Source organism: Buteo buteo, chromosome 15 (assembly GCF_964188355.1).
Source record: "Buteo buteo chromosome 15, bButBut1.hap1.1, whole genome shotgun sequence".
Classification (NCBI taxonomy): Eukaryota; Metazoa; Chordata; class Aves; order Accipitriformes; family Accipitridae; genus Buteo; species Buteo buteo.
This window is the reverse complement of record NC_134185.1, coordinates 17,478,082-17,502,697: the sequence shown is the minus strand read 5'-3', so window position 1 is coordinate 17,502,697 and position 24,616 is coordinate 17,478,082. Positions and strand designations below refer to the sequence as shown.

General features: G+C 35.4%; 1 protein-coding gene across 6 annotated transcripts in view; it reads left to right on the top strand.

Annotated features, from left to right (window-relative positions):
* The window catches only part of ASCC3 (activating signal cointegrator 1 complex subunit 3), a 276,733-nt gene that overhangs the window by 62,032 nt on the left and 190,085 nt on the right, over nucleotides 1–24,616 (top strand). For all 6 annotated transcript variants that reach the window (XR_012653054.1, XM_075046673.1, XM_075046672.1 and 3 more), the window contains 2 exons: nucleotides 12,575–12,775; nucleotides 13,235–13,375. Coding sequence is in view for 5 of the 6 variants with exons in the window: in XM_075046673.1 (XP_074902774.1) it covers nucleotides 12,575–12,775; nucleotides 13,235–13,375 (342 nt within the window). In the remaining variant the exon portion in view is untranslated. The remainder of the gene's footprint in view (nucleotides 1–12,574; nucleotides 12,776–13,234; nucleotides 13,376–24,616) is intronic.

Sequence of the window (24,616 nt, the reverse complement as noted above, 5' to 3'; positions counted from 1 at the left end):
GTTCATCATCCCTCACCTGCCTTTTATTTGCCTGCAGTAGGTCAGGTAGAAAAACTACTGTGAGTGCTGCTGGTTTAGTTGGGATTTGGGAGAACAAAATAGCTGTGTTCTTGTAGAAAAAAGACTGGTTGTGCTTGTAATCTTCCCCTGTAAAATTTAGGAGAAAGTTGTTTAACATCTATTTTGTAAAACAGTGCTGCCTTCTTGGTTAGCAGTGGTGTGAAATTAACTGAAATAGAGAAGAAAATTGAGTTGTAGAAAGATTATGACAGTAATAGTTACTCTTCTGGGAATATTCTTCTATTTGCCATTCTTTCATTTTTACTTGATGTGTTAATATTATTACTAGTTTCGATTATAATTACCTTTCAGAGCACTCTGTTAGTTTTTCTGGGTTTTGTTGGGTATTATTAAGAAGAAATAGTTTATGTTGTATGTCAGGGGCAAGCTAAAGTAAATTGTTTGAAAACATTATCATGAAGTGGCTTCTACGTTAACATTTTAAATATTTGTTTCTACATGAACAGTTAGAACTGATGCCTTTGTGTGCAGAAAATTGTATTGAATTAATTAGAGTTTATTTAAAAATAAAAATACTGAAAGATACCTATACTTTAAAAGTATATAATAATATGAAGTGCTGTTACCCTGCTCATAAAGACAGGTTTAAATTTGCTTTCAAAGGAAGTCAGTATTTAGGCTCCAAATTGTGATGTTCAACTGACTGTAGATTGAGGGACTTTTAGTTATGTATTAAATTTTGTACAGTAAAACTAATGACCAATAAAAATCCAGGAAGCATTTCAGGTAGACATGTTCTGCCACAGTGCAGCTGCATGTAACTCAAGGACATACAGCTTTCTGGTTCACGGCATTTTTTTCCTCTTGTACTTAATCACTGTAATATTTGAAATCCAGTTATATCTACCTGGTGACTTTGCAGCCAGCTGTTATGTTTGTTGACCTCATTAAGTGATCATAGTAAGTGAAATATTTAAATTGAGAAAGCAATTTGTGAAATGTTCATTTTTCATTCTTTAGCGAGGTACATTTATGTCATTGAATATAGAGACTTTTTGGTGTAAAGCACATGTAGAGAACTGTAAAATTTTTAATGAAAACAACTCAAAGCAGTTTTAGTCATTTTGATAATTAAGTGCTTCTGCAGCATCCTGTTTAGGAGATAGCCATTTCTCAATGGACTTTCATAGTACAGGTGTTGAAGAAGAATGTAGTAGGCTGCTTTACTTTGATAGAATACCTCAAGGTAAGCTTTCATTCTTAGGAGTGATCAGTCTTCAATTTAAAGAGAAATACAAGATAGTATTTTAAATTCTAATTAAAATTATACTCAAGATCAGAATTGTTTTTCATTTTTAAGAAATGTAATCTCAGTGAGAATTTTCAAAGATGAGGAAAGTGTATGCTAATGCTGATATGCTGTAACATTTAAAAGATTAACTCTCACTGAAAATATTTTAGACAAATTATAGTTTGTCTGATTTTAATGTTTGTCTTTAATTAGCACAAGTTTCACTACTCTCTTTGAGGCATGAATCTTCTACCTAGGATAAGAATGTCCCAGGTCTTTCAGTAATAGAAATGGGACTGAGATTGTCCATCAAAGGATTCAGTTAGAAATCACCAAATAGTTCTAAATATTTTTAAAAGGTTTTGGGATAGAGGAGCTACATGACTACAACATTGACTTTATATCTGATAGGCTATTCATCACAGACTTGCAGTTTCTATTAACCTCAAGGTCACACAGTAACTGCTAATACAGTGGAAGTTTTAAAATTTTCAAAGAGTAGTGGTTGTTTGAGTCTGCAGAACAAAAGGGAGCAACAAGTAATGTAAAGTTTCTTAAAGCAGGAAACAGATTTTTGTGTGTGTGTGTTTTGTATCTTATACTAACAACATACTTTTTCCGAATTCTAACTGGAAAATTAGAATTATCCTACCATTTAATCTTTCAGTCAGAATATTGGAACTGAACACATCAGAGTGAAGTTATTTTTTCTCTTCATATGAAAAAATAGGTGTGTTTTATATAATAATATCAATGCTAACAGTAGAACTATTTCTTTCTTCTGTAGTGTGTTGGAAATTAATCTGGAGAAGGGAAATAGGAACTTCTCCTTTGCAGGAAACAAAATATAGAGGAAGAAGATTTTATTTAGCCATTCATAGGAATTACTTATTGAAAATAGTATAATGAAGGGAACTTCTGTGCAAATATTCCTCCTTCTCTGCTTTTGTCACCTGAATCTGAAAAGGATGGGGATTTTTTCTGAGTCATCTGAGACTATGTAGGAGTTAATTTCCTGTGTTCCTGATACTTCTTCCTCTTGCTTTTGACACCTGTGGACCTTTGCCCTTCTGGACTTAAAAGCATGAGACTGTCTCCCTGCCCTGCGTACTCCTTAGATGGAGACTTTTTGGCTTGTTGTCAAATGTATCTTTAAGCTAAATAAGAATGCCTCTCAAGTTTTGCATCAGTAATTTGCCTACATCAGAAAAAAAGACTGTTTTGCATATCAATACCTTCTATAGCAGCAAAACAGTCTGGTCCAGTTGTAACCTGCAGCATGTATCATTTTCAAAGTACGTGTGAAAGCTCTGTTAAATCTGTAGTGCTGTTTGCAAAGCAAAAGCTGTTTTCATTAGCTTTTCAGTTTTTGTGATTCTGTAGTTTTCGGTGTCTTAATGTTCTTTTAATCTAAATCCTGAGAACTGCTGAATGGAAATGCCCAGATGCAACCCTTTAGAAAGTTTTGTGTCTTTATACTGACCCATACCTTAATCATTCACATAAGTCTGTGTGGTATGGGAGGGTCTGGACTTTGATCCCTTTTGTGTGATGTCAGTCTTCTCCTCATGGTCACCATTTTTCAGGTTTGGTCAAAAACTGTCTACTGTTTTCTGTCAGTACTCTCCATCCCTATTTGTTTTTCCAGTTATCTGTCTAGACTAGTTGCCGTAGCCACACCTTTTTTGAGATGAATGTATGCCATCATCAACACAACTTCCTGCTTATAAATTTTTTTCTTTTTTTCTTTTCTTTTTTTTTAAATGTTAGTAGTGACATATTCTTTCAATACTGCAACAAGAATATGGAAGGAAAAGAATAAATTAGATTTCTCTTGATATGATGCAGTTGTTTCAAAATTCTGCCAACTAGTTCAGAAATGGCGATTCATGCGAGAATTCAATTTTCAAAAAGTAGTTTGTGTGTACTTTTGTATCATATCATAATCTCTTTATTTGGGAAAACTTAGCTAAAACTGGTTTATACTGGTTGCATAAAAGGGCTTCAGTTTATGCTGCATGTTAGTAGAATAACTTTTTTCTCACCAATGGCCAGAACTTATGTAATTCCTTTCACAATGCCCTCGTTATCTTTCTTTCTTATTTGTTGGGTTTATCCCTTTGTCTTGCAGTGTCTATATTCTTGAGCAACTAGAAAAGGGTTTTCTGTATTAACTCTTTGATTACAGTTATTTTTGAGACAGTGTGCCTCTAACTGATTTTTTGTTGTTGTTTTTTTTTTCTCTTTCCTTTCAAAGAGATGCACTGTGTTTTCCCAAGGGAATAAATTAAGGGAGCGATATGCCATCAGCAGAGCTAGGAGTCTGTTTTAGTTGTATACAAGTGAAAGAAATTATGAGAGTGTTCTCTGAATTGAAAAAAAACGAAAAACCTGTAGAATAGGCTGTGGCATATAAACATCAGTTTCCTTATTGCTCCACCTAGAAAAGTCAGGGACATGGTGGTAGTGGAGGTGTCAATACATAGCAGTCCAGGACGAACCTTGCTGTTAAGGGTAACACTATTTTAAATGTTTTAAACTTTGCAAAATTTTTGTATTTCACTCTTCCATGCTCTTAGCTTTGTATAGCATTAAGTTATTTTTAAATTTTAAAGGAAAGAAACCCTCTTTATTTCATACTGTTAACATGGATGAAATGTGAGCGAATTAAACTCAAATCCTTCTGTCCTCATAAAATTTTAACTTCTGATGTTATTAGGAAATGCCACAACTGTCACCAATTTTCCTTTTGCTATTTTCCTACTAGCTGCAGTAGTTCAAAGTAATTTTTGTGTGTAATTCACAAATGGCATCAGAAAGCTCTAAGAGGAGGCTGTGTTCTGATCTCCATTTCACTGCTATAATCTGGAATAATTCTCTTGACATCAGATAGCTTTGAGTTTGCAGTAGTGTCACTGAAATCAGAATCTCGCCTATGTCTCTATTCGGATGCCAAAATTTATGTACATTTGCTGTGCTGTAGAAATAGTTGCTTTTATGGAAAAATCTTTCTGAAACACTTTGTTATCCATTTCCTCAAATCAAATCACCAGAGGGTGTAATCATTCTGTCTATAATCTTTTGTCATATTATAACTAGGCTGAGGAACACAACAATTCTCCCAGTGAGAGGAGGAGATTCTCCAAGCTGTTTCAGAGCAGTGAAAGCCTTGGAGCTATGGTGCTTTCCCATCATTTCCATAAAACTGATTTGGGGACTATACATGCAGAAGTCTTTGGTTTTCATCTATACATTGAACCAAAGAATATTTCTTGATGTTATATTTTTAATACAACAATAAGTGGTTGAATAATTCAGACTCTAGAAAAGGTATGACTGCTGCAGTTGTTTGTATAGTGTAGCTCGTCAAGAGAATAGTTTAGATAATGTTGGTGGCAATGTATCTATAGACTTAAAAGGATTTTTGCTGAAATTACTTCAGGCATGTTAGTTCTTAGCTGTCATATATTAAGATAAGTCTTTTTCCTAAAAACTTTTGCTTTTGAATAGATCTGTCTTCTTTCTTCAAGAGAGCAGATGGTAGGACTGATGATTTTTTTAAAAAAGAAAACAAAACAGACATGGGGGCAGTTATTCTTTGATTTTTTTTTTTTTAATTTGGCTTTTTTTTTTTTTGAAGGAGTGCCTATGTTACCATAGTTAGTGGGAGACTAATATACTACTAGATTTCACTGCAGTTTGTTTTTAATGGTTGTGTTCTGGACTTCCTCTGGATGGAGACTGGTTCTTCTCCAATGAAAGAGCTTTAATCAGAGGTAATCTTTTCATATGTAATGAACAGATATATATATTTATTTTTTTTTATTTTTTTTATTCCCGCCCTCCCCAGGATAATTATTTATTCTTGTGAACTCTCTGTCAGAATCTATGAAAATTTTGCAGTGTTTTTTTTGAGTTTAATGACATTATTATAACGTGAAAGCAGGAACATTTCCCTGGTTTCTGATGGCTACTGCTACTTAAATACCTATTGCATTAACCAGTGAATGTGGTGATAATTTTAAAAATCAAGACTCCATAGTTTTCTAAAAGGTGACATTTAATTTAAATTAAAAACATACTCAGAAAGGTCTCATGGGCTGTGATTCTGTGTTCTGTAGCATGTCAGAGTACAATTTTACCCTTATTGTTTGTTATCTGTCATTTCTAGGAATTTCTTCTGGCTTCTTAATCTAATTAAGGGACTGGAGCATCTTTCATGTGAGGAGAGGCTCAGAGAGCTGGAGAAGAGGAGGCTCGGGGGGGAATCTTACAAGTGTATATAAATACCTGATGTAAGAATGATTAATAAAGAGGGAGACAGACTCTCCTTAGTGGTGCCCTGTGACAGCACCAGAGGCAATGGGCACAAGTTAAAACACATGAGATTTCATCTGAACACAGGAAATTAATTTTTTTCCTGTGAGGTGGTCAAACACTGGTACACCTTGCCCAGAGAGGTTGTGGCATCTCCACCCCTGGAGATATTTAAAACCCAACTGCACGGTCCTGGGCCACCTGATGTAGGTAATCCTGCTTTGAGCAGGGGGGTTGGACTAGATGATCTCCAACCTAAATGATTCTGTGATCTGCAATTACCACTAATAGTGACATGGATAGCTGTACCGTGCAAGACTTGCTTTTAGGTCTAGTCTAGTCACTTATAACACATACAGCTTTGAAACCAGCTGCTGGTTCTCTGGTGCCTTTTGTTACTTGCATCTGTCTAATGTGTTTTACTCCAAGCTTCCTTTATAGCGTGTAACTCTTCAGGTACTACACTTTGGATGCAACATAATTTGTACTTACTTGAAGAAACTGTAAGGCTGACTACGGCCCAAAGCCAATCCTAAGCTCTATTTGGTACGCTTGTATAATTTTCTTATCTTTGTGTATGCTACTTGTTCCTACAAAAATTGTCCCCCTAAGTCCAATGAAATCTCACAGATATGATTTGGTGCTAAATGGAGCAGATCCAAACATTATGCAGTTTTTCTTCTATGTGTTATGAGCCTTTGCTGAAAATGTATATATGCTCTTTGAAAGACAACATTTCAGTCTTTGGGGCAGGTAGGAAATTATATTCTCAAATAGCACTCCTAAGATAATATAAAAATAATTTTACCTTTATGGTATTTATATAGTTATATTTTTATTTACTATTGTTCCTAAATCTCATGAGCTACCACCTCCATGAAAGAAGCAGAATATGAAAAGTATCATCAGGAGAGGGAGGCTGTGGAAGTCCCCAGGTATAACTTCTATGTTTATTTCTGAGCGTACCTTCAGTGACAAAACAGGATTTACACTGGCACAAAAGTGCTTTAAGCATATACATGCATAATCAGAAAGCAGGGGGGGGACTACTAAATGTTCATAATTTGGAGGGATAGTGGGATTGTATTTATTAAAATGTGTATGTGTATATACATATATATACACATATATATTTGTGTATGTGTGAGTGTGTATGCCACACACATAACCAACAACATTCCAAAGTACAACAAAGGGGAAAGGTGACCAAGAGACTATTTATATGTCAGGACGAGGAACATCTCAACTTCATTTCATGAATTTCATGGATTTTTTTGCAAAACAGCATGGATTAGTCATGCTATTACCAGTTAGATCAATTATCTTATTAACTGAAAGTGCAATAGAACAACTGACTACAGCATGGAATTTCCTGCACCTGAAATATGTAAGGTACTTCGATGAAAATATATCTACATTAAAATTAAGCTAATGACTAGGGAAAATGCTGAAAGTTTAAACTTGGTTTATGAGTGCAATGGATTATCTTTATGATAAATGTGTAGTAATCTTATTATTTTATTATAGTATGACAGAAGTCATCAACACAGAACATTTATTTTAGTTTGGTTTGTGCTATGGAAATTAGTACGGATGACTAATGTTTCTTTATTTCAGACCATGAGAAAATTTGCGTAGTATTACATGAAAACTGGAAAATGAATGTGGACAGGACAAAATCTCTTTTAGAATGAGGAATATAAAGAGAATGTCCTGTAGATAAATCAAAAAAATATAATTGTAAGAGAGATAACACCCAAACATATTTTCTGGATAAATTGTTAAGAATTAAATATGGTTATTTTATTTTTTTAATGTTGCTCTGTATAGATTAGATAAGACATATTATGCTATGTCTGTGCATGCCATTATTGAATTTAGAAGCTGCTAAAATGCTGGCATTATGCCTTGAAGTGGACTTAGGAACACATTGGGCCACAAAGTGAAAATTTGTGATACTGACGTTAATTGCATCTGACAAGCTGTTTCTGTCAACTAGTGTTAATGCATTAAGTGATACAGAGAGTGAAAGAAGATCTCGGCTTTTAACAGAACTTGTAGTTAGCACCCAGTTAGCTATAGACTACATAGACTACAGCAGGTTTCACAGGTATGCCTTGGGAAAAACAGTGAGTATCTTCTGTGTCATATTTATTAAACTCTGAAGAACTACAAGGTCTGGCTACTGAATCGCATGACTAAAACTCTGTCTAAAGTGCTGATGGCCTGTGCTATTTAGAACAGACACTGTTACTACTGTGTTGTTAAAGTAGTTGTGTTTCTGAGCTGTAGCTTGCCCGCAGACTGAATCATATGGACTCATTCATTAATAATACTTTAATGACTTTAACAGTTTTGTCCTATTCTTAAATTACTGTTGGAGCACCAACACACAAATATCTTTGTAATGAAATGGCTAATTTAGAATATCTGCATTCAGTGTAATCTTATTTACTCATAAATGCATTAGTTGTAATACTAAATTACTTGGGAAAGAATCGGAAATCTTAATGAAGTAAAAAGAAAGGGTTTATACATTCATCTCAGAGCTGCCTTGAGTATCATCTGGCTTGTGGAAAGAGTTGCTTCTCAGTGATCTTTCACATGGATTCACGCTTATGTAAAAATGGCACCGTCTTAGGCATGAAATTGTGTTTGTTGAGAATAGCACTCTGGATTGTATTCTGCTTAAACTTCCTTTGGTTTGTGTAGAATTCTAGGGGTAAATCAGCTGTAGAACAGAAAACTGAAGAATGTTGCATCTCATTCACCTTCAGTAAAAAACAGATTTCTGCCATCCAGTGGCTACCAGTCTTTTAAGCAATAAGGGATTTCACTGGTTTATCTGAAAAAGAATTGGTCTGTAGAAGCCTTGACTGACATTAATATGCCAGAGGGAAAAAAAAATGGTTTTGGCTTTCAAACTAGGTAGCTTGTGCAAATGACAAACTAAAATAACAAATCTTCTAGAACATTAGTCTAACTGTGGACTTCTGTGTATACTGTTGGTTTTCTGTCCACTGTCCATTTTTTTCTTACTGATTTTTAAGGGTAGAACTACTGTTTTTGAATTATGCACATGTACTTACTGTTTGGAATAAAACGAAGTTTTGGGAAAGGGTAACCTGTAATGTTTTTCAACCAAATGGGGAGTTCATCTGGAGAAGTGTTAAGATACCGTTTTTCTCTGGAATTCCTTTCTCTTGTAGCTTTTTTTAATCTTTAATATGTTCCTGCAGAGTCACCTTTCAAAGGATATTATGCATTGACTGTGAATTGGGATTGTGACCATTGTGTATTGATTTGTCAGTGCCTGCATTTTTCTTTTGAGTTGCTTGGAAATTAATTAGTATGTTGAATGAAAGTCTAGATTCTAGTCAGAATACCATTATTAAAAAAAAAATAAAAATTCTTCTAGTTCTTAACCAGACTTTTATGGGTTTTATTTTTTATTAATCTTTATTCCACTATTAATGTTCCTGTAACAGCAGGCTTAGCATCTTTCCAGAAAACAAGGTGAGGTTCTTTTTTCTAACATGTTACAGAGCTTCCTCTGGTGCTTCTGGAACATCTGTTTGTTTATTGCTGCTTACCCAGTCAGCCTTAATCCATGGTGTTACTACTTTCCAATAGGAAAAAAGACAGGAATTTATTTTTATTTATCTAAATATTTATTTATTTATTGTTGCTAACAAAAATATATAGCCCGTATACTATAGGGCTACAGTATATGTAATTTCTTCCAAATGTAGAGGAAAAAGATGTCTTACACTGTCTACTTAATGATTAAGAGAAGCTAGAACAATATCTTCCTACAGGCAGTAGTTTAAGAAAACACTTAACGACATATTTTATTTAAGGGTATTAACAATCACACAACTGTGAGGAGACCTGTATACATAAAGCCACGCGTGTTCAACTATGTGACTGTGGAAAATTCCTGTCATTCTTTTCTGAAGATGCTTAGAACGGACTTCATTTAGACAACTATGTTTCTGCTTTTGTTTAAAAACTACTACTTTAAATAAATAATTTACATATTGTGCGACGTAGTGTTTTGTTAGTTCAATTCTGTAATCACCAGTTGTGTTTGCGAGTTTCTCACCATAGATACTTTATTCTAAACACTCTAAACAGTGTTTATCAGTGTGAACTTTACGGTCTTTATAATAGCTTCTAAAACCAATTAGATTGGGAGGGAAAAGGAAATATATAACCATTTCCAAATCTCAAAATGAAATAACAGGCAAATTAGAAACCTAAAATGACTAAGGAGGCCATAAAAATAGCTGATTGAACCCTGATAGCACTAATATAATCAGCAGGTCTCCAGGAAACCCATTAACACTTTATAATAGCCTCATTCATGAAGGTGAAATTAATTTTGAAGATGATACACCAGGTAAGCATTATGTATACAAAACTTGGTGCAAAACAAATAAGATTTCCCCCTGCAATCTTGCAAGCAGAATAAGGTGTGGAAGAACATTAATAGTGAAAACTGTTGTAATCCTGACATTCAGCCACTTAAAAAATTGAAGAAACTTTATGAAAAGTACTGGAACTACTAGTATTAGATTTTTTTTTTTCCTTCATCAAAGATACTTAACAGTTAACAATAGATATTTGAATATATTTGAGATCTGTCAATCCTATAAATACGAGTGCAATCCATGATTTGAATGGAACTGGTTTTCGCAAAGCTGCTGTCCTGGTTTCAGCTGGGATAGAGTTAGCTGTCTTCCTAGTAGCTGGTACAGTGCTATGTTTTGAGTTCAGTACGTGAGGAATGTTGATAACACACTGATGTTTTCAGTTGTTACTAAGTAGTGTTTAGTCTAAAGTCAAGGATTTTTCAGCTTCTCGTGCCCAGCCAGAGAGAAAGCTGGAGGGGCACAAGGAGTTGGCAAAAGACACAGCCAGGGCAGCTGACCCAAACTGGCCAAAGGGGTATTCCAGACCATGGGACGTCATGCCCAGTATATAAACTGGGGGAGGGGGGACAAGGGGGAATCACCGCTGGGGGACTAGCTGGGTGTTGATTGGTGGGTGGTGAGCAATTGCATTGTGCATCATTTGTATATTCCAATGCTTTTATTATTACTGTTGTCATTTTATTAGTGTTACCATTATCATTATTAGTTTCTTCTTGTCTGTTCTATTAAACCGTTCTTATCTCAACCCATGAGTTTTACTGCCTTTCCCAATTTTCTCCCCCATCCCACTGGGTGGGGAGGGGAGTGAGTGAGCGGCTGTGTGGTGCTTAGTTGCTGGCTGGGGTTAAACCACGACAGTTGCACCAGAAGTTTTCAACCTGAAATTTTTGCGAAGACAAAGGTACTTCTAAACTGAAAAGCACATTTTTCAAAAAGAAATAGTGTGTTGATTGCATTTCATTTTCATTGACCTTTATATCATTGAATGTAGTTTTTTAATATTTAAAGTCCTCTAGAATAAAAGTACAGTTAGCCAGTCATTAAGTACATCATTCCTCTACATTTAAGAGTGTTGTCATGTATTGTGAAAATGGTGTATTAACCTAAATTTGTAATTTTCATCTCAGCCTCTCACATGAGGTTCCTGCCAAGAAGATGCAGCAAAATGATAGACCTAGTGCTGTCTGTCGCAAAGTTAAATAAAATAGTTGATCTGAATAGCCGATGAAGCCCTCATTCCTAAGCTTGCATTACTTGAGGTAGTAATAAATTGGATCCTGCTCAAATAATTTGCTTAGTATTGGAAAGAACGTTACTAGTATCGGAGAGGCTATTACCACAGTAAATGACTGTAAATTAACTAAAGCGCCCAGAATAATGGAAAGTGCGATCTTCAGAAAGTGCTTTCAGGACTGTTCGTTACAGTGAATTTGTACTTTTGTGGTTTCCTACAATTAAAATAAAAATTTTAATTGTCAAAAACATCAGGAAGATACTTGTCATCATTATTAGTAGAAGCAGTGCAGGTCATTAAATCTTAGAAATGAAATAATTCTGTGTTCTGCAGCCTCTTTTAAGTGTCTATGAAAAGTAACAAAGAAAAAGCAAGTTTATTAGAAAATTAATTTTATGTCTAAGGGTCTGTTCTTCAGTTGCAAAAGTTTTAGAATCTTCAAATGCAGAAATTGTAACTGTCTACAGGAGTTTTCTTGGTGAAAATCTCATTTTTCAGAGAGACCAAGAGGAACAAAGCTTTTTTATGGTTTTATAATTTGTATTTTATAAGATTTAAATGTGCATTAAACTATAATAGCTATAATTGCCTGTATTAACTAATTAAATTAATTTAATTTTTGAAAGCATTCTCAAAGTTTATTTGGGACTACACATAAAAGTTTGTTTTAAGTATTGTTGGAGAAAGGTCTGAACATTAACAATTGCAAGATGGAGATTTCCTCAGAAGCAGAGAGAAGCTTGTTACTGAATTTGTGCGTGTTTGCATAATTAGACTTTATTATGCAAAATTAATCATAAATTAACTTTTAAAATCATCTCTTTCTTCAGCAGGTTTCTGTGTATTGCTGCCTCTTTGGTTAGAGTAGTCATAGCGTGTCAGATTTAAAGATGTATATTCTTCTAAACTGACTATTGCTGTCTTACTGATGTTTAATTATTAATAGGTTATTATTTTACTGTAGATTAGTTTTCATCATACTCTTGATTAAAAACAAATTAAATGCTGAAATAGCATGTGGCTAAAGATTTTGATTAGTTTTAACAGATGTTATTCTGCTGTATTTTGTCTTCTGTATGGATTCAGTATTTGGGGGTTGGGTGGGAGTGGTAGCCTCAGAATAAAAACCTTGGAGTAATAAATATATTACAACAGGTATCCTAAGTTTTGTTACCATGTGTTGTTTTTCTTATTATTAATATATGTATAGACACGCACACACACATATATATATATATGAAAAATCCAAAATATGTATGCTGTTTGTTTTAACAGATTGGACAACTTGCTTTTAAAGGCATGAAAAGACTAAATCGAATCCAATCTATAGTTTTCGAGACTGCCTACAACACAAATGAGAACATGCTAATCTGTGCCCCCACTGGAGCTGGGAAGACTAACATTGCCATGCTGACAGTCCTTCATGAAATTCGCCAGCATGTCCAGCATGGTGTTATCAAAAAGGATGAGTTTAAGGTAGGAGTTTAATGAACCAAGTAACAGCTTTTTAACTTGTAAGGTAAAACCCATTATATGTTATACATGGAATATGAAATCTGGAAGTTTTCAAGGGTATTACACTTCTCCAAGTCAAAGATAAGGCTAGTTTTGATTTACTTCATTATTGTTAAAGCTATTCTTATTTGTGTTCTAAAAATCTTATTATGTGAGTAAAAAGTTATGAAAACGCATTTAGCTTTGATGCAGAACCAATTTTCAAAGTGGTGAGGCTGTATAAGCAAAATCCATTGTCCTTTAAACAGCTGCACACTTATCCAACAAAGATAACTACTTTTCATATATCACTATTAAGATTTTTCACTGTGAGCGCCTGGCATCATATTTCACAATAAATAGTGATTTGTAATGGTTGCCATGAAACAAACGACATTGTGGGGTTTGCTCATTTATCAAGCGAGTGTCCTTTTGGTGCAGATTGTGTATGTTGCTCCTATGAAGGCTTTGGCAGCTGAAATGACAAATTACTTCAGCAAGCGTCTGGAACCACTGGGCATTACTGTGAAAGAGTTGACTGGTGATATGCAACTGTCAAAAGGTGAAATTCTGCGAACACAGGTATGCTTAATATTTTAAAATATTGTTCTGTGTGTATTCATACCTCTTCATCGATACACTGGTCTTTTCTTCAAACACCTTGTAAAAGTATTGGTGAAGCAGCTGAAATGTTATTACTGAGTCTGTAATTACACTGGTTATGTTCCAAAATGTGACTTTCAGTTCAAAGTGATTAAAACACCAATATATCTGAAATATCTTAAGCAATGGGCTCCTTAAACTTTTTGGTTTCTTGCATTTAGACTTAATACTGCAGTGCCTCACTTCCATATAACCTTCATATAAAATCTTACTTGATTTCCAGCTTGTGAACCTTAGTGGGCTGTGCCTCTACACTTTCAGGATTATAAACCACGTGTTGTATGTGTGTGTTTGCAAGAACCTAATATTCATAATTTCAGATTGAAAAATTGCAGGTTGGTCTGCAAATGGTAAATTCTAAATAAATTTGAAATGCTGTAACAACACTGTCACAAATATGTCAAAATAATACTTACCTTCTTGCTTTGTTAAAAAAAAAAAGTTAATAAAGCTGTAGGTTCCTGTTAATGGCTGCTTTTACTTTTCCTTTTTAAGGACAAAGGAGAAAAAGTATAAGAACATTCATAGAAATGAATAAAATTTGCTTTTTTAGCCTCAAATATTATTGCGTAGATGGATAATTTTCTGTTTTAGCAGATACTTCGTGTCACATTTAGTTCAGGCAAATGCTGTTTGTGTCAGTGAAATATTTTTCCAAAATATTGAGATACTTTTATATCTGTTCTTACATAAAGTTCCTTGTAATTACCCTTCCTCCTCCTGCCTGGTCCTAGAGATTGAATAAGACTTGGTTTTATTATTGATGTGAACATTTATAAACATAACTTATAGTAATTATTGATTCAGATGAGTTATATTTTGCTAGTCTTAGCTTTGAGGAATTTTACATTTTTAGGATAAGACTAGAGAAAACTCTTCACATTACAAGAAAAGAAGTCTATATGTAATTAATAATAAAGAGAACCACTGCAGTAATCTAGTATGAAGTCCTGGATAGCAGTCTTCTTTATTAGAAGGTGCATATGCATACATATTAATGTATACAGTCACAATGCTGTGACAACCGATAAATAATAAACCCAGTATCAATAAGTAACAGCAAACACTGGTACTTTATCAGAATTACTTTGCAACACCATCTTCCTAAATTTAGGTTTACAAAATAAAAAAGTCTTCAGTAGAGACTTTTAATAATTGAAATTATTTACATTCACCAAATTATCATTTAAAATCACTTCCTCTTTTCACAATACTTTTCAGCTAGGGCACATAATCAAGTAGGTCAGAGTTTTAATAGTGAGAGAGCATGTGTAATCACTGCCAAAACTGAAGTGACAGTGGAAAAGCCTGCTCTGAATGTAACTGCAAAGTTCAATGAACAGGATGAATGTAGAATGGAAAAGTGCTATTTTCTCTTGCTCACCTAGTTTGCAACATAATTCATAAAATCTCACCTCATTACTAAAATCCTGCTTACATCCAGTAAAGAAGGAAGGAAAGAAGAAAAAAGAAACGCAAAAAATATTTCAGGCATTATTAAGAAATGTGTATGGAAAATAGTTTACAAAGTTGAATTTTTTTTACTCTAGTAATGGGAAATTATTAATATATACAAAGTATTAATTTAGAGCAACATAGTAACTTCAGTGTAGAAAGACTGTCTGCTTCATCATGCTCTCCTATTTCAGTCCAAAATACCACTAGTAGCCTAATTCTTCATTTGGTTTTGGGGAAGAGGCTAAAATTCATTTATGTATAAAAATCAAGAAGTGGCAATGGGAGGACCGAGGTGGAAATCAGGGTTTTTTCCTGTCATGGACTCATCTCATTGCTTTGAAATTTTTTTTTTTTTTTAATCTGAAATCTACTTATTTTCAAAGGATTTCTACAGTTTCATATGTACTTCATAGGACAGAAACACTAATCTGAAGTGTAGTGTATTTGCAATTCCTAAACTTTTGGGGGGATGGAAGTGGAATAAAAATGGCCTCCAGATGAGGAAAAACTTGGAAACCATTATGTTATTTGTGACCCAAAATCTAGTTCCTAGATTTTCAAAGGAACTATAATTAAAGCATTTATTAATTTCAGGTTTGCATTTGCATCAATAATAGTTTTGCTTCTTTGCTCTTCAAAACATTGGAAAGGTTAAAAAGACAAAGTTATAAAGTCCAAAAATTCTGGGACTCTGAAATACTCATTTTTTGTTTTCTTTTATTTGTTGTAGCTAGTCAGTCTTTCCTTATGATTAATCAGAATTGTAGGAGGTGCAGAGGAGAGAGAATACTAATCCAAGAGTTACTGAGGTAATTGCTGCTGCTGTTCTTGCAGACTCAGGAGGCCAGCAGTGGGCTTTGTTTTATCACCGCTTATCAGAGTGCACAGAAGATATGTAGACAACTTATAAACTGAGGAAAGGTCACTTACTTGTGCTGGATCTTGCTTATTGCTCTTTCCATATATTGTTTCCTATGAAAACTCACAAGCTTTCTTTCATCAACTGCACTTAGACCACCTTGTCGTCTAAGCAGGTTTCTTTCATTGCTTTTTACCCTATATTAAATTGATTCCTGCTTCAAAACTTTACTTGTCAGCTTCTCTAATGTATACATTTCTCAGACAGGAATACTCTGATACGTGTTGCTGCTTTATTTAGTTTCACAGTTGCTTTGCCAATCATTACCCTGCTTTCTAGCCTTTACTAGTGTAATAGATGAAGTGCCTGCGTTTAACAGTAAAGCAGTTTTTCCTATAAGAGTTAACATTGCAGCAGGTGGATGCATGCACACTTCAAATACACAGGGATAGTATATATAGTATGAGGGATAAAAGGCAGGAGCAGGATCATCAACTGAAGTAGACACAGGCATTTCAGGTTGGATCACTGTTTCAAAAGATCTCAGCTGATTCTTCTAGGAAACTGAAGGCCTGATATAAATCATCTGTGACGGTTGTCTTCTGCCTCTTTTCTGAGCAGTACACTTTCACCATCTTCATTTTCATCCTCAGGTGAATCAAATCAGTCATAATGAAAGATGTAAAAATCAGGTGATTGTCAGGTATTAGTTAGAAGTAGCACTTCAGCATCAATCCTGATAATTTTCTCCTTCCTTTCCATCCTGCATGCTTCATCCTTCATACTTCGCCTGTGTGTATTTAAATATGTGTATTTTGTGACTCATTACATGCATTTGTTATGCTTATTCTGATGAGGAAAAATTGCTTTATCTGACAAATTGCTGTCTCACTTCTCAGGAATCCACCCTTAATGTACAGTAGGGTCTGCCTTTATTACTTTTGTTACAAATATTGTTAAAAGATGAAAATGCTTAGCAATTTAAATTTTCATTCCTTTCATGATGGAATAAAATCCTTTCAATGTTTTTGAAAGATAAGTCCATTAAAAAGGTCTGTAGTACAATTTTTCAGCAATAACTTTCTCTGTGCTTTCCATGCTGTCATTTATATTCATCCAGAAGGCATCCATGTCTCTTGGTGCTCCATACTTTTATTATGTTATACATGAGATGATTTTACTTCCATGTTATTCCATACTATACTTTGAATATTCATTAACAGTACTATAGTTCCAACACGTACTTCAGAAGCCAAGCTTTTCAAAAAAGTTATTTCTAATTTTACCAGTAATGAAATTGCCTTCTAAAGAAGAACCAAAATAAATCAAAATAATTGTTTTATTGGCTCTTCAGTCAGTCTTCTAACCTGCTCCCCACACCTTGTGCAGTGAAAGCCATAGCTACTACTTATCTAAGTGTAAGGTGTGGGATGTGTGTTAAAACTGTAAGAGTAGCATGATGCCTTAACTTGTACAAAACAGTGGTAGCCTCTAGGGAGCTGCAGAAATGCCTTCTGACCTTAGCAATTAGTAACTTTTAAAGGTAGTGGGCACCAAAAGCATGTAGGAGGTAATTTCTCTTTAATGTTTTATACATACATAACGTGAAGCAAAATTAAGATCCTTGGCATAGCACAGTGAAAATTTATCAGAATTTCTTCCACCTGTATAAACTTTAAAAATATTTGTAAAAAATCATCCTGTTAAAGATATTTTATTTTCTTTTTAAGGAAAGTTATTTTACTGCTCTGTTACATCTTCAGTTACTGTGAATATTCCTCACCCTTACACTAGTACCTCAGCAGTTTTGTACAAGGTGTGTTACACTAAGCCAAACTTCTTTGATTGGTCCTATGTCTCTTGCTTTGCCTTGAAGTCTGCCAGACTGTCATGAGCCTTGCTGGCTACAGATATGTCTTGGTGTTAAGGCCAGATTATCAGTACTTTCTGTGTTGCTAAAATTATGTAGTAGCTGAAAACAAATCAGGTCAAATTTTGAAAGCAGGCTAATTTCCCCAATCTATAAACCTCTATATATCCCTGTTCCTTCCTTCTCATATTCTTGGAGTTAAAGGGATTCAGAGAGCAGGAGAAGGAAATTTACTATCTTTTAAATAAATATTTTGGGAAAATGACTCAAACTCTTACTGTATGAATAGTCATGATTCTGCCACTTCTGAACTATTGAATACTTTTTTTTGTAACTTTCTTGGAATATAGATTATTATTTTTTTTAATGGGGGAAGTATTTCTATTTTTGTTATTGTGTTTGTTGATCAAGAAACTGATTATACAGAAAGCAATGTTATTCATTTAAAATATACTGTTGGATTTTCTGTAGTGTTTACATAGTACTGAAGTACTTCAAGGCCCACAAAAAGAGATTTATGCATTTACTGAACTGCAAGGCTGTGCCTGTCAACGTGGGCCTGCCAGCCTTCACAGAAACAGACATTTCTAAATGTTAGGTTTCTGCAGGCCTCCAAATATCTCTTGTCTTTTTTCTGTCATGGATTTGCTAAAAATTACTTGCATGTCCAATTAAACAAAGGGGTATTGGAAGCAAACAGTGTATCTGACCTTAGTCTGTTTTCAACCTAAAGTGCTTCTAAATGTTTCTCCTTAAGGCATATTAGGAAGTGGGAAACCTAGAGAAGCATTCATCTTTTTTTTTTTCTTTCTTTTTTCTTTTTTTTTTAACTGCCTTCTTTGTAGACTTTTGTAATTTCACAACTCCGAAAAATTCCAAGATGTTCACAGAAACCGAATTCATAGCTTAACTTTGTTTGCTGTAGTGTCCTGCACCAATTAAATATGCAGAGGCATGAAGTGAAAGACTTTTTATCCATGCAGCTGAGTTTAAAAAAAAAAAAAAAAAGAAAAAGAAAAAAAAAGGTGGGGGTGTGTGAATAAAGTCCTGCTAAACCTGGCTTGCATTGTCAGTTAGAAAATGGGTAGCTAGCTGTCATGTTTGTTCTCATAGCCTGTGTAAGCTAAAGTCATGTTGCTTTCAGAGTTCATTCTTAACATGGCTCACACTTTATGTAAAAACTATCTTAACATTTTGCTAAGAAACCATCCTTCAAAGCTTTGGATTTGAGAAGTCGTATCACTTCCATTTGCCAAGTGCCGAACATGTTGAGCAGCTTAAAAATGTGAATGATTTCCAAGATCTCAATTAAGGAAAAAAAACCCCTACCAATAACTAAGCAGAGTGTCTTTTCATCACCTTGTAAGCACGTTGTGCTCGTTTTTGGGGTGTCTGTGCCCAGGCGCTGGCAGTGGGGGGCTGCAAGCCCAGCTGGAGCCGTCCAGCTCTGATGGACCCACCGCAGGGCACAGCTGAGCCCCTCAGCCAGGCTGATGGTGCCTCTGTAAAACCATATTTAAGAAAGGGCAAAACCACTGTGCAGCAGTTCAGAGAGAGTATTGAGGAAAAAAAGTGTGAAAAGCAGCCCTGCAGCCACCAAGGTCAGTGCAGAAGGAGGGAGAGGAGGTGCTCCAGGCACTGGAGTAGAGATTCCCCCGCAGCCCGTGGAAGAGGCCGTGGTGAAGCCGATATCCACACTAGCCCTGGGAGGACCCCACGCCACAGCAGGTGCCCTAATGGAAACTGTGGCCCTTGGAGAGCCAATGCAGGAGCAGGCGCCTGGCAGGAACTGTGGCCCATGGAGAGGAGCCCACGCAGGAGCAGGTTTATCCTGGCAGGAGCTGCGGCCCATGGAAAGGACCCATGCTGGAGCAGTTTGTGAAGGACTATCCTGTGGGAGGGACCCCAGGTTGGAGCGAGGGGAAAACGCGAGGAAGGAATGGCAGAGATGAAGGGTTATGGACTGACTGCAACCCCATCCCCTGGAAGGTAGAGGAGTTGGGAACAAAGCAGTGAAGTTGAGCCTGGGAAGAAGGGGGACTAGGAGGTTTTTAAGTCTCATCTTTGTTGCCTCATTATTGTACTCTATTTTTAATTTGCAATAAATCAAATTAATTTTCCCCCAGTCAAGTCTGTCTTGCCCATGACAGTAATTCATAAATGACCTCCCAGTCTTTATCTTGACCTGTGAGCTTTTCTGTCCTGTTTTCTCCCCCTGTCCAGTTGAGGAGGGGAGCTGAGAGAGTCAGCGGGTGGGCATCTGGCAGCCACCAAGGTCAACCCACCACAGCTAGTTGTAGTTTTGGAATTTTTTTTAAACAAAGTTAGTGCTTTCATTGAAATTTTACTTTTGGTATTTTAAATCCAACGGAAATGGTTTTTAGCTTATTGCAAATTTTATTAGCTGGTTATCTTTCTTTTTAACTTTAGCTAGCTATTTATACTGGAAATAAGAGTAGTTTAGAACAAAAGGGCAATTCTTATTGAAGAGCATGACTAATACAACAGTACTGATAGTGTTTTTGAAAACACCAGCGTTGCAAATGAAAAGAGAATTTCTGTAAGCTGCATTTGCATTGGCAAATACATTTGTCTGATTACTGAACAGAATGCTTTTCTTGAGGAGAGGAAATAGCCTGAAGAACTCAATGTATTTTGACATCTTGAAGATTAGCTGATGAATTGTACTTGTGATGGCAAGGCAGAAGTGAGAAGTGAAGCAGAGACCACAAAAGCATCAGAGCTGAATAGGGCAAGTAGTTCTGAGAACGGCAAATGGCATCAGGACCTTTGAGTAATATGGATGATCTCTTTGATAGGTTCTGTCAGCTGATAGGCTCTGATATTAAGTCATGAAGGCTTTATTCCCGATTGGAATCTGATACTAATAAAAGGGAATAATGCTTTTTTCTTAAGTTCTTATCTGCAATATAAAACTAATCAAGTCTGAAACTATTTGATGTAAAAGAGGGCTATAAACTTGAGGTGCCTTCTGTTTCATCTACAGCTTTCTTTTTCTGATACAGTTTCTCATTTCCTGCACTTTAATAAGGTATAGAGATGCTTCTAGCTAAAAGCAAATAGTGAACTTGATTCCTGCTACTTTTCTTTTCCTATGGAAATGGAAATACATAAATTTTGTTAATTTTTAGTGCATTATATTCTATGATATTCTGCTATATGTGTGTTTCCCATTTCATGCATATGCAAAGCCCGCTGCTAGAAGCTCAATATGCATATATAGTAATTTACCTTATGTGTGTAGTAAGTAGATGATAGTGATTCTTTATGGTAGTTAGTTACTCATTTACATACTTCTTTTAAATAAACATTACCCACCCATTGCATGCACTTCTATGTTTATGTGTAACAAGAAATTACGACATCTTTGCATTAGGAAAAGGGGATAAAGGATGAGAGACTATTTGAAATCAAAAGGAGTTTTTTTGCACTCAGGAATTGGCAAAAAAATTAGTGATGACAGAATTATCACTAAATCATGTTAGACATTAAGGGTTTCTTTTTGACTTCAGGACCTATTTAACTCTGAAGCCATATAAGTAGACTGAACTGTGATAAATGTCATCAGTCTATGTAAGCAGCACTTTCAAGGTCCAGTTCTTCCAATAAAAAGGATTTTTGTATAAAAGGAAAATCTTGAAAAACAGGATTTGGTGGTGTGGGTTTATTTTTTTAACACTATTTTTCTTGACATTCTCTCTGTCCATTTCATAGGTTTTGGTAGGAATTAATGAGTTCTGCGGAGGTGGTCTTTAAGGGAGCAGTTATAAAGAAACACTCTTAAACATTACTACTATGAAATTGTTTTAAATAGAGTTTTAAATAGCTAAAAAGACCTTCTAGCCTGGCTTGATACATATGAAGATACTGGCATCTGGCTATTGAATCTATATATGCAAAAATGTAGTAAAACAAATATATATGGCTAAGAATTTGACAGATGTACATTATCAGCACAGGCAAAAATAATTTACTGGTTCATGTTTCAGTTACCCCCAAACTGGAGAAGAATTGAAATGACTCCCTGATTTTGTGAGCTTTGCAGCATGCCCTTAATTGCAAGTAGGTTGGCCTTCTGGTTACGTGTATAATGCTAAGATGTATGAAATTACATTACATTGTGAAATTAAAACATGGAAAAGCATTGCATTTCTTATTCCTCCCAAAGCATTATTTTTTACAAATATGTTTCTATTTCTAAACTGTGTTGATAAAGTAGCCTTCAAAATTTCTTGATTAGTAAGGTATCTATCAAACAGAATCCATAGGAACTTTATTTCTCACTTTATTGAATGCAGGGATGTCATCTTACCATGCACGTTGCTGTAGTCATACAAAAATGTTTCAGTACCGTCACCAAGAATTATGCATTTTTTTTAGTTCAGAATATTAACTGAATAACTCTAATAACTCTAAGTCAGAATATTAAGCTCTTCTCCCTTAATAACAATTCTCAGGTTGTCATATGGTACTGCATTTTAACAGAAATCAAATGTAGGAGAACACTTTTATTTTTTAGATTGATATTGTCAATTGTTATCCCATTCATATTACCATAGCATTTTGTGAAAACTGTATGAAGTGCTTATGCTGAAAAATTACATGGAATATGCAATCTAACATGCCTTTGAAGCAAGCTAATACTATTTTATTTTCCCATCTCTTGGTGCTTTGTCACTGTCTAATCTCTTTCTCCTTCTCTGGTATATTTTGTCCATCCCTGTAGGTGCTTACTCTGATGTTAGTCTTCTGTAAAAGTGGCCTTCATCTGCAATTACATGCCACTGATTTTTTACTTGCAGTTGTTGAAAACACCTGCATTACTGCTGACTGCAGATGCCAGTCTGTTTCCTTCCAAGAGCAGAGTGGTTCTTTGCTCTAGAAACTTTAGATGCGTTAGATGCAATAAAATCTACAAATCTTTTTTGGTATGAGGAGATAAACTGTCATGAAGTGGCCATCAGAAGTGATCCAGAGATTATAAAACTCACAGATACCAAAAAGCCCTCCTCTTTTAAAGTTGTTCATTTCAAAAGAAGAGTTGAGCCTGGTTAATATTCCTTCTTCTGGTATGCCTAGAATGAAAAGTAGTGCTGAATTCTGTGCACACCCATGGCTTCAGGAGCAGAATATCCTCTTTTGATCAGCATTTGGACTGGGAGATATAATTTATCAAGAGGACATCAAAATCTAATACTAAAAAAGAAAGAGGAAGGGACATGCCTCTCTTTTTCTGAGAAAACTTCCAGAATATTTCTCAGTAGTACAACCTTGCCGAAAGAAAATTTCCTTTCTTATGAATTTTCAAAGTTATGCAGTATTTAAAATGAGAGTCAGTCTTACTTAAAATGAGGTAAAAACCTTATCTTTCAAATGAGAGAAATATACTAAAATGTTGAGGACAGAAATGCTTGCTAAAGTGTACGGCTGAGTCAAGAAAGATCAAAATCTTTTTACACAGTAGGATTTCTGTATCCCAAAGTCATCTCCATTCACACTGTCATCTCCATATGGACTTCCTTCATTTTGGAAGTCTTCACAGTCTGAAAAATAAAATCTTCCTCCCTGCTTCATTGTCCATGCTATCTTCAGGGCAAATTGTGTTTGAAAAAACCACTATCCAAGATCTCTTTGAGGCAGTGAGGCTTGATGGGACTCTACAGACTGTTATGTGTCTTTTTCTGTCTTGCTTTTTAAACTATTTTTCTGTAAATGTTTGTCATGAAATGGAGTGGTTTGGACCACTTAAAGAATCACTTCCAATGGTATTAGCAAAAGAAAAATTATTTAATAGGAATTTATATAAAAGCGACTTCATAGGATTTGATGGCAAGGTTCACTCTATTACTTAATATGTGGATGAAACATACGTAGGAAAATTAAGTTAGAATCAGACTAAAATTAGGTATACAGAGACCGAAAACACAGTAAGTTAAAAAAGAGAAATATACAAAGAAAAATCGAGTTAGAATTTATTTCTCATGATTTGTACAGAAATCAGGAATGTAGAAGGGTAAGGGAGACCCTCCCGTTGGGTCACAAGGTTCAGAGAAGAACCCCTTGCTTTCTAAGCTCCTGTTGGAGTCTAGGTGCAGCTGGATCAACTCCTAGTCCCTGACTTGGTCAACGGTTTATATCTAAAGGGATTACAAGTATAATAGCAGCCCAAGATTCATTCACAGTTGAATAAAGTTCATGGCAGTAATTTAAGTATAGATTTTAAAAGCAATAACTTGTAATATACTTGCTGTAAAATATTCAGGTTAGTACACACACACACATGCATAAAGGCACTAAGAGATATACATAAGCAAGTAAAAGAGGTATACCTGTTAAAAAATTCCCCTCGAGTTCAGTGAAAATATTCACGTTGAATGCTTCGGCATCTTTCTCAACGGGCGAAGGGTCAAGCCTCAAGGAGCAGAGAGTATCAGCCCAAGTCTTGTCAGCTTTCCGCGACAGACCTTCTCCCATTTTCGCAAACAGGAGAAGTTTGTGAGCTCTGAGAGGCATCCCACTCAAAGGGAGATGCTGGTCGCAGCCGACTGCGGCTCAGGAGAGCTCAGAGGGTCTCACTTAGAACCACTGCTTATAGGTTTGGGAGATGATTGGCTTTAGTCATCAGGAAATTACTGGGATTCCAGCTGCGCTGGTACCATTTTGCATGAGTTATGATTTAGATAAGGAAGACTCTGGGGCTGTTGGAGAATGACTTAAGATTCAGATATGGGATGCTCCAAAGTTGTCAGGGGAGGACTGGGATATGTCTCAAGGTTGTTATGAGAGAACTAGTTATCTCTACTTTCGGGGGTTTTTTGTTTTCGCTGGACAGCAGGAGTCCTTGAGATGGTCCGCATGACTCCCTGTCTTAGCCACGTGAGAGTTCATGATACAGTCAAGGGACGCTTAACTGCCTGACTCGTTATACTTATGCTAAGACCTAGTGAGACTT